This window comes from Sipha flava, unplaced genomic scaffold (assembly GCF_003268045.1).
Source record: "Sipha flava isolate LNK unplaced genomic scaffold, YSA_version1 163_pilon_pilon, whole genome shotgun sequence".
In the NCBI taxonomy this organism is placed as follows: Eukaryota; Metazoa; Arthropoda; class Insecta; order Hemiptera; family Aphididae; genus Sipha; species Sipha flava.
The window spans coordinates 68,922-79,776 of record NW_020271821.1 but is presented as its reverse complement, the minus strand read 5'-3'; the positions used below and the strand labels follow the sequence as shown (position 1 = coordinate 79,776).

General features: G+C 40.5%; 1 protein-coding gene across 1 annotated transcript; it reads right to left on the bottom strand.

Moving 5' to 3' along the window:
- Positions 1-416: 416 nt before the first annotated feature.
- LOC112679487 (bromodomain-containing protein DDB_G0280777) lies at positions 417-7,453 on the bottom strand. Its single transcript, XM_025549308.1, has 4 exons — positions 7,075-7,453; positions 2,602-4,688; positions 1,333-2,526; positions 417-899 (listed from the first exon to the last, which is right to left on the bottom strand). Exons 1-4 carry the CDS (start codon positions 7,099-7,101, stop codon positions 632-634), a joined length of 3,576 nt encoding a protein of 1,191 aa, XP_025405093.1. The 5' UTR covers positions 7,102-7,453; the 3' UTR covers positions 417-631.
- Between the last annotated feature and the right edge of the window lie 3,402 nt (positions 7,454-10,855).

Here is a 10,855-nt window from a genome sequence, read left to right as displayed (position 1 = left end):
ATCTCTATTAGTTTTATTATTTTATTTTCATCATAATTGTGTTGGAATAGCAGGTACGTGACGGAATTCATCCTATCGGCTCGCTGTTTACTTAAAAGTATTTCTCATTTATGTTTTAATTTTTCGATTTCGATTTATTTTTTACTGTGGCTACATCGATTCGCAATTTTTAATTTACGCATCGGGATGTACGGGTACACGCGGAATGTATCAACGCAAAATGAATTACATAAATACCTATAATCACAATTTTTATATTATAATTTTAATACAGTTTTATATATTATGTAAAGATAATTATTTTATGTACACACATTTTTGAATTCCAAACATTAGTATACAATTATGTAAAACCATTTTCAACATGAAATTTCAAATATACAAGTACACTAAAAGTACACTAGACACTAAAATTCGTTGTATTATATTTATATTTAAATGTGTATCATCAATATAATATTATTTTAACCGTACGATTTCATATAGATTCATAATGACGTTTAAAAGTATACGAATACCACTTGACGAATAATTAAACTTTTTTTAATGTGGGTTGGGGAATGTAATAATAATAAAAAAAAGTATACAAGTTTAAATTAAACTTTAAGAATAACACGTTTAACAGATCAGTCTAATTATTGGCAGTGGCAACAATTGAGTCCGAGGAGTTGTTCGTCTTGCTGTAACCGGATACGATAGGAGTTTCATCGCTGGTGCTATTTCCAGATACTGCGACATCCATCTCCTCTTCGGACGATAGGTTATCCAAATCGTGACTCTGCGAGTTCGACTCGGCCACGTTCACGAAAGTCATACTTAATTCACCGGACAATTTGCTGACCTTATTATGTGTCACGTCGTACATAAAAATTTCTTTTTCGATTTCCTTATCACTCGGCCTGGAAAAATTGTCGTTGAATATATTAGTAACTAATTTGGTTTAAGGTTCGTGTCATGTTTTATTTAATTTATGTAACTATACATCATCGTGTGTTTCATCTGGTATAATTCGTTTACAATTTAATAATTTAAAACGAAAAACAATTAAAATCCTATTAATTACGGGATTGATTTGTTTATTAGGACATTGAAGTTAGGACAAGTGAATTTGTCAACAAAGACAATTGATGAAACTAGTTGTAAATTATAATTATTATTATTATTTTGTTCGTTTATGTGTCATTATGATATGCATTGTACTCGTAGTATATTTTTTATATGTATCGAAAAAAAAATAATATTTAATTTAATTTTAACTCGTATGGTGGTAGGTGTTTATTTTTTTTTTTTTATAAATAAATGTTTGTTTAATTTATAGGTTAGTTAACTTACTTAGTGACCAAAAGCACAACAGACTGTTCATCTGAAGGTGTATTTTTTTCTATCTTCAACCAGGTTTCAAAATTTTCTTTACTTGGATTTTTGACTAAATTTTTTACAATATTGCCAACAACGAAATGCACTCCTTTCACTTTAACCGCGGTATTCCTGGACGAACGGGACTGATCATCGGACAGATCGTATCCTACAGGTGATAGTATCACTACACTTCCGATGGCTTTGTTTTTGAGTAACGGTGAATCCGGTATCGGGAAATGAGTGCCGTTAATGTCCAGTGGTAAAAATCTATTATATCCCGTGTCGTTCAAAGCGACCGGGTCAAGAGTCTGAGACTTGGGTCTGTTAGTGTACTTTTCTTCGATTTTTTTCCCTTCTTCCGTCGTAGGGTCGTACTTGATGATTTTCATCTGAACATCAGCTTTGTTCGGCGGTAGAACTACCGACGGTACTGGATCGCTGCCTTGACCGTATAGATTTTCCAAAGCTTCGGGAGGTAAACTTTCAATTGGTATATCGCCTACTTTATCATAGTCTAATATTTGAATGTCGGCGTTGCTTAGAATTCCAGAGGAAAGGAGTTGTTCCCTTAACTCGTCGGGTACCTCGTCCGGGAGGGACGCGATGTTTTTGAAATCTGTCTTTTTGGTCTCGTTCTTAGCCGCTTCGGTGGTGGTTGGCTTGAAAGGGACCGCCGTCGAAGTCGGTGTGGTAGTGCTGCGCTCTTTGTACTGAGACGTCGAAAACGTCGCGGGTTTTTCAGTCGTTCTCAGAGCAGATTTGCTCGTCGTGTCGATTGCGTTTTGAATCGTACTCGCGCTTATATGCTCTTTGTAATCCTGCGACCGGAGGTTGAACAAACCCTGTTGGGTGGATACTTGCCAAGGGGTTTCGTCGGTACGGAAGTTTTGTTCCGTTTGCGTCGGCTGGTACCTGGTGAACGTCTCGACGAACTGGCCGGACTGCGCTGGTTGCTGATGCAGATTGGGTTCGAGTTTGAAACCGTTTGACGGAGTGATTTGGATCTGCGGAATTTGAGACGGTTTCAATTCGGGGACGAACGGCTGTTGTTTCACCGTTTGCTGTTGGTATTGCGAAATCGTAGGTTTCACGTCTGCAGTGAACTGCTGTTTGATAGACTGTTGGTGGAACGTCGGGATGTTGATGAGTGGACGCGATTCCGCGGGCCTGTACTGTTGTTGGAACGGTTGTTGGAACTGTTGTTGGTGCTGTTGTTGTTGCTGTTGTTGTTGCTGCTGCTGCTGCTGCTGCTGTTGTTGTTGTTGTTGTTGTTGTTGTTGTTGTTGTTGTTGTTGTTGGTGGTGGTGGTGTTGTTGTTGCTGCTGCTGTTGCGAAGGGAACGCCAAATCAAGCGTATGTTTCGTACTGATCGGCAGAGTGTTGTAGTTGGACGGGAGTTGCGGTGGTGGGACGGTCGGTCGTCTGTCGCTTGGCACGAACGACGGGTTCGGGTTCAACGGTATGTTCTGCGGCGGCGGAGGCTTATTGGGCCTGTAGTTGCTGTAGTTAATCGGACCTTGGTTTTGCCTGTTGTCGAACAACGGTCTGTCGTGTACGGGACGGTTTTCGACGGGTCTGCCGAGGACCGGCCCGCGGTTGTCGAAAGGCCTGTTGTCGTGCACCGGCCGACTTTCGAACGGTCTGTCCGGAACCGGGCGGCTCTCGAACGGCCTGCTGTCGAAAGGCCGGTCCAGCGGCGGTCGGTTTTCGAACGGTTTGCTCTGCGGCAGACGGGTTTCGAACGGTTTGTTCGAAAACGGCCTTTCGCCATTCAGTTTGATCTGCGCCGGCCTTTCCTGGAAATTGCCCGGGTTTCTCGGCGGAGCACTCGACTGGAATTCCGGTTGTCTCGGTTGGTTACCGAATTGTTGGTTGTTGAATTGCTGATGATTCGGTTGGTTGTTCAAATGCTGGTGGTTCTGTGGACTGTTAAACTGTTGATGACTCTGTTGGTTATTGAACTGCGGATTGTTGAACTGTTGGCTGTTTAACTGTTGATGATTTTGCTGATTGGTCAACTGTTGATGGTTTGGTTGGTTATTGAATGGCTGTTGGTGCGACGGTTGATTGGTGAATTGTTGATGAATGTTCGGTTGGTTATTGAATTGTTGATAATTCGGCTGATTAGCGAACGGTTGGTTACGAAAACCGTCTTTAAACTCTAACGGTCTTTGTTCGACAGCCCCTTCGAAATGATTTTGTTGAGATTTCAATTGTTGATTCAGTATAGGTATTTGGCCTTGGAAATTCGGACGAGGACTGTCTTCTCGGAAATAGTTTTGAACCTGTTGATTTGGTTTCCTAAACTGCTGCTGCGGCAAAAGTTCATTGTTCGGGTTCGGAGTGCTAAAGCCGTTGAACTGAGGTTGATTGTTGATCGGCGGAGCTTCGAAATTGTTGATATTTCGTTGATAGTCCGTCGGCTGCGGGGAGGGTTGAACAAAGCTTCGCTTGTACTCTTGGTCGGTGTGTTTTTTCACTTTGTTCTGATGGTTACTGGCCTCGCTAACGGAGTCTCGCTTCTGCGCTTCGTTCAGCGACGGGCTCCAGCTCTCCTCCGACTTGCCGAACGTGACTTTCAGCCCGGTGCCGTGGTACACCTCGGAGTCGGGTTTTATGATCGTCCTGAACGTGGTGCTGGGCGCCGGTGGCCCGGTCACGTAACTGTTGTAAAGGGGCGGCGACGGTTCCGTGGAGTACACCGTTTCGGATTCACCGACCTCCTCGGTGCTGGGCGTGAGCGCGGGCACCGGACGCTCGTAGATGATGTCCTCCTTGTCGCCGTAAGAGTTGGGATTCTTCTTGTACTTGACGTAGAACACCTGGACCGGTTCCTTCGGCGGTCGCGGCACGGGCGCGGGCGTCGGCGGCGCCGGCGGTGCCGGCAGCGACTCGTTGGACTCCTTGATGATGATCTCGATGATCGGTTCCGGTTCCTTGTAGTAGTCCGACTGGTACGGGGCACCGTACGGCCCAGGGACGGGCGCACCGTAGTCAACGCCCAGGTCGGCGGCGGCGGCGGCGGGCACGTGGCCGCCGTAGTCGATTTTCGCGGACGCGTTCGCCGGGCCCGAGTACAGCGGGTCCTGTTCCGAGTAATGGACCACCGGTTCCATCTTGACGGCGTACGGTGGCACCGCCGGTGCTAGTGACTTGTCGTTGTGGTGCCTCCAGGGCTGCTGCAGTCGCGAGTCGTGGCCTCCCCACGCGGAGTGCTTTTGACGAGGTTTCGGCGCGGGCCCGACGGCCGTCTGCAGCCGCGTCCGGTCGACGTTGTTGTTGTTCAGGGCCAACGCGCCGTTAGCCGTCAACCCGATCAGCAGGCACACCTGGTGGACACACAGGGACAAGACGATGAGAAAAAAAAAAAAGAAAACAAACGCATTGCGCAACGGTCGGCCGGTAGACGTTTTTGTGGTCACCGCGAGCAACGTCGACGGACCGCGGCAGTTAATTGCGTAACGCTAATTGCGGACATTTCAACCGGCGTTGTTCCGCCGCCGGCTGGAAGATTATCCGATGCGGTAGCCGCAGTAACGAGGGAGAAGACCTAGCGCCTCGAACAATGGCGATCCGTATTATTATACAATGTGAACGGAGAGGAAAAATTGTTGAAAATAAAAATAAGCAAGCAAAAAGACAATGAGAGAAAACCGTGCGAATTCTTTACAACTCAAATTAACAATGGTCGAATCGTTTGAAGTTCTGGAAAATATCTCTGACATCACTTACGTGGAGTACACCGTGCGTTTCCCGTATTGTCGTGATGGTGTAATTTCGATGATGTCAAATTTACCCACCCAACACTGGACATGTTAACAATCGAACGAAACGAAAAATATAAACAGTAAGAATTTTTTTTTTAAAAAAAAAAAAATACCGTGTATAATTATCAGTATTTTTTCCTTTTTTTTAATTATTTGAATACTAAAATGTTATAAGACCATGAAAGGAAAATAATTCTATTGATTTTATTTGAAATGAATCGATTGTGATCGACTATTGTTCCATCACTTGTTAGTTAAAAATGTTAATTGATAATATTTAGTATAGGTAATTTGTTTGAACGGATTTTTTATTTTTCAATCTCACGAAGTTTCCCCGGCATACAAATTATCTCCAACTTATTTATTTCCACTACGATGAAACGCATGTGGTGGTCTATGAACAGCTATGAAATGTGCAAAAATAACTTTATTCATAACTGCCTACAGATAAAATTAAATAACTTTATAATTAAATTCACTCAATTCACCGTGATATTAAGCAACAAGTATAATTACCTTTACTCGCATTTATCCTAACATGAGAAAAGTTTCTAAACAGTTAAAAATTATCAAAGAGAATATTGGATATACTTTATAAATTAAATAATTCATGACCTATTGTGAAGTTTCTTTTTTATAATAATTGTTATCTCATGAAACCATCAACTTCGGAAGTAATTCAACTGGTACATATCTTCATGAATATTTCGACCGTATTATACAATATTGCATTTGATTTATTTTCATAGGATTAAAGTTAATTCATAAATGAAATTTCTATTCACATTTTTACTCTGCAAATTTACATATAGGTACATCATCGAATAAAATAATACGTTGCCCAACGTTCTCAATCCAGCACGTATCAATATTATTAAGTTCGAAATTGGAAAATTTCCAAGAGGTTCTGTAATGTTAACAAATCAATTACATATTGTAAAAATTACTCTGGAGAAATGTATCAACAAATTATATAATATATTATTCGCAGTAAATTATACACAATGTCACAATAACTTTTATTTTCACACGAAAGCGTTTGCTATAAGATTGTTAGTAACAATTACGTACATCTTACAAGTAATATTAAACGAGTCATTAAAATATTTGATTATCTGATTGATAGATATCAAAATTTTTATGGTCCCAAACTCGAATTTTTCAAGAAGTTCTCATATGTTTATAAATAAATATCTCATAATCTCGTATGAATAAAATATGCATGAATACAATGTATCAGATAAAAAAATACAATATAAAACAGTGGAATCTCGTTCAATCTCGGCGGAGCACAAAAGAAAGTTGTAAAAAAATCGAAAAATTATCATATTCAAGCCATTAAATGTAAATGCGATGTTAAATGTTAATTATTTTATTAATATGTTATGATTTAATTCTGAACATCGACGTGAAAATAATGTACTGTATTACAAAATTTAATGTACACAGAATATCTCAGTAAAATTTTTGTGGAAAAAAAATAGTATGCGTCGCATATTTTATACAATCTCGAGTTATCAAAATGCAAACAATTCGAAGATGTTTTCTCCGTCGGTTCGTTGAAATGTTCTAGTTGTGGAGATCCTGTCCCTACTGACTACAAGCTATGTTAACAATTAATCTTCTATAAAGTTTGAAAAAACAAGTGAAATCGTGTACAGTTTACAAGATGGGAACGTTGTTTGAAATGCCGATTAATGCGTTTTTGAGGACGTACCGTTTTCCGCCACAACTTTTAATTCAATCGACAGACGATTGTACCGGTTTAAGTTAACGTTTTGGATGGGTTAACAAAAAAAAAAACGAAATTTACTCCGTTCACAGCAATAATATTATTACTCGCAGGTGCTCTGTAATTTCGACCGAACGCTCGCGATGTAATATCATTAATATCATGTTATTCCGCCGGTCAAATTAAATCGTAATCGTCACTCTTCGCGTTACTTACTTGCAGCAGTAGATTTGGCCCGAACATGATGGATCCGATGATTTGTCGAATTGGTCTTAAACGTTTGGTGCACGCATAACTTACAAGAATATAAGAAAATTATACGAAATATTTATTTAAAACGAATGCAGACGGAACATATCGCACTACCAATGTTGTTGTGTTCAAACGTTTGGCCGACGACCGGTACAGGTACACTTGGTGTTGAACACAACACGCGTGTCTGGACGACACCGGGGATAAAAAAAAAAAAAAAAATGAAAAGAAACAACGAGACCCGAACACCGCCGTGCGTTTAACGCGATTATTGTTCACGGAAGAGTTTTTGACCTGTGCAGCCAGCGGACTGTCGAAAACTGGTCACTTTCTTCTTGGGCGCGATATTCACACCCGCTACTATGAGATGTCCACGGTTCCCTACCTAAACGATTTACCTACCTATACACCATTACGTTTGATTTTTTTTTTTCACGTGTATGATACTTTCGTCCGGAATGTGTTCGCGGTTAATCTTTATTATTTTCCTCCTCTTCTTGTTCCTCTTCTTCTTTTTCCACTCCGACAGACATAATACGTTGTACAGTCACGTGTACACGGTACGGACACGGGTGCGCGGCCGGCGGTTCTACGTACAGGTATAATCACGTATACGAATGTGAATCGTATTTTATTTTTTATTTTTTTATTTTTTCATTCGAAAGGCGAAGGGTCCGATTACACTCTGTGTAATAATACGCACCGGATTGTTTCATCCGTCGTTTAAACGATGTTTTATTAACTGTCTTTCACTTTCAATTTTTTTTTTTTTTTTCCACCGAAACAATATTAGTAATATACATTATATACCGTTCAAATCTTTCAATCATTTATCATCTCCGTCCAAAAGAAATTTTAACGATTGGAATGCCGTTGATTTATTATTAATTCTTCGACCATTTTTTTGAAAGACCGTATCACATGCTATACATATATATATATATATATATAATGTTAATATTCGGAATTTACCGTGTGTGGGTGCGTGTCCTAGCTGCTTTCAGACACGAACAATGTTATTTAAACCGATCGTGCCAATCATACCGTTCAACGAGTTTCGAGTTATATTTTTTAATTAGAAAGACAGACCGGAATGCATTACACTTTCTATACGTCATCGCCAGAACAATATACAAACATAACGTTCGCACTCTGTACAAACGTTTATATTGTATATTATACTGTACGGACAATAGTATTATTAAACACTTAATGTTTTCGGCTCGAATTTTCATCAGCGATTCTTTTACGGCCGGTACAGAATCCGATTGATCTTATTCATACGAAAACATTACCGTTGGCACCACAGTTGTTGACCATATATATTTATACGTCTAGAACGCCGTCGTCCGTGCAAGTACACGCATGTTGCAGTGCTATGTTTCACCGGACATAAGTTAACATATGTTTCACCGGACAAACGCGACAAAAGTAAACAAGTACATTGGTGTACGTGCTAGTGTATGAAATTGAACATAACATGTATACGTAACTTTCAAATCACATTTTATTCGTAAAATATCTTTTACGTAACATTGCAGATGACGATGATTTCACATAACGATTGCGTTTTCAGACGAAGATCGTACGCACCGTGGAATATATGCATATTGTAATGCTATCGACGATCGGTACGAAAACCAATGCAGACGGTATACACCCGCGTTGATGTATCGTGTGTACGCGTCGATAAGTATAATTTCGTAACCTATAATATGTAGTGTACTGAACAATTTTGTATGTGTGCTATTTTTAAAAATGAAAAAAATCGATTACAACGACCCGTTAGCTGTAAATTAATAACAATAATACATAATCGATGTATCGCAACCCTCCTACGACAAATTGGAAACGAAAATAAACACGTCGTGACGTAGATGCATAACGAGCACTGATGAAATTTTCAAAGAGAATATTAACACAAAGCCGCAATAAAAATAAAACCAAAATAAAAAACGATTCAGTTCTCGGTAGCTAATATAATATAATATTAATGTTAGCAGTAAAAACACGTAATACCGACGCATTACGGAGACACGGGTATGTAAAAAAAAAAAAAATGATCAGACTGCGCCATGTCTCATATTAAAAAAAAAAAAAAAATACTTAAAAATTACCAGCTACTCCTACCACTGAACATCAAAGGCGATAATGTTCCTATATTATTATTATTATTATTATTATTATGAAACAATCTATTAATGTCGAATTATTATTATTGCCCGTTATTGTCGAACGGGGCGAGCCCGAATTACATCATTATCATAATAATGTTCATATTATTATATATTATTATGAAATCAGATTTTTATTACGTTCCACGATGCAATTATTTTGCCTGCTAATATAATATAACACATTAATAATAATAATAATAATAATAATAATAATAATAGGCGCACGGGTCTCGGCAACCGTGAACAACAATAGGATCGGCGGTGTGTTCAGTGTCGCAGCCGAGAATTTGGGTTACGGCGATTTCGTTTTCGAAACACGCGTTTTCCCGGTGACTTCGGATACGATCGAGTTTGCTTGAACTTCGAACGGGAACATATCTCTGCTGGGCACGGCGCGCGAGAGCCGAAAACGAGCAGAACCCCGACCCCGGTTCAACGTTATGCAAACGCAACGTTATGGTGCCGGTATGCTATAGTTCATACTCCGGTAAACAGACGGTAAATCAATCGATTTTCAACGGTCCGTTCCGGTGCCCAAACGGTTTCCTATTCCGTATGGTACGTGTACCGTGTACCCGTAACACGTCGTCGCGATGCGCGCGTACAACGTGTGATCCGGTCCGCCGTACGTGTTTCGAACAATACCGTATTATTATCACGTTTGACGGCCGCTAAAACGCGCGTTGCGACCGGTAAGTGCGCGCGCGGGGGCGACTATAAGTTTGCGATTCGCACGAGCCGCGCGCACGTAATAACGCGCCGTCGACGTGCGCATACGTGTTGCCGTAACTCGTTCGCAATTATCGTTTGGATTTCTCGCCCGTCGAAAGCCCCGGTAGGTCGAACGAACGGAACAACCGCGGGCCTCCGTGCACACTTGCGACATCCGAGATGTTTCAAAATCTTATTCGTTTTTTTTTTTTTTTTTTCCCGAAAACTTTCTTATTGGATACCGTTGGATTTGTGTCACGCACTCGTGTCGCGGGTGTTGCGCGGTTCATTTTGCATTTTTATTTCCGAGCATATTTTCATGAAAACGTTATTGTTGTTACGCACGGACAACTGCGACTACTTGTTCTCGGTCGACCCCCGATAAACGAGGTATAACAACAACAACACGGTCGATAAAGTTCAGCGACGTGAATGCGAAACCGGTGCACACGAAATAGTTAAGCGGGTTTTATTAACGAGCTCGGTACGGATACGAGAAAAGACGAATTACAGTAATACGCACATACATATTGGTACGCGGTGCATTAAAACGTTTTTAATAACTTTCTAAAAAACCGACCGAAATGAATGATGCGAGTAACAATAACGGGCGATAACGTTAAATTGTCATTGTAAACAAGACGTGTTGATAAACGGGCACATTTTACAACGAATAAATACGTCACGTCTGCACTGGTTTTCGTTGCAATAATAGTTGTCAAAACCGAACATTTGCCTCGTCGTACATTTGAATATCACAGCAGCATTACGACGCGATAAACGCATTCTTCCGATTCCTATTCGATGTTGGAGAACACATTGTTGTTTTTTTCACGCGCGAAAGTTAATAACAACGT

Bases quoted from the DNA above. Each gene is read 5' to 3' on its own strand.
- LOC112679487 (XM_025549308.1), bottom strand. From the start codon at position 7,101: ATGTTCGGGCCAAATCTACTGCTGCAA. The intron at 4,689-7,074 runs GTAAGTAACGCG...TGTGTCCACCAG, and splicing joins GGCCAAATCTACTGCTGCAA to GTGTGCCTGCTGATCGGGTT. The intron at 900-1,332 runs GTAAGTTAACTA...CAATTTTTCCAG, and splicing joins GTTGTGCTTTTGGTCACTAA to GCCGAGTGATAAGGAAATCG.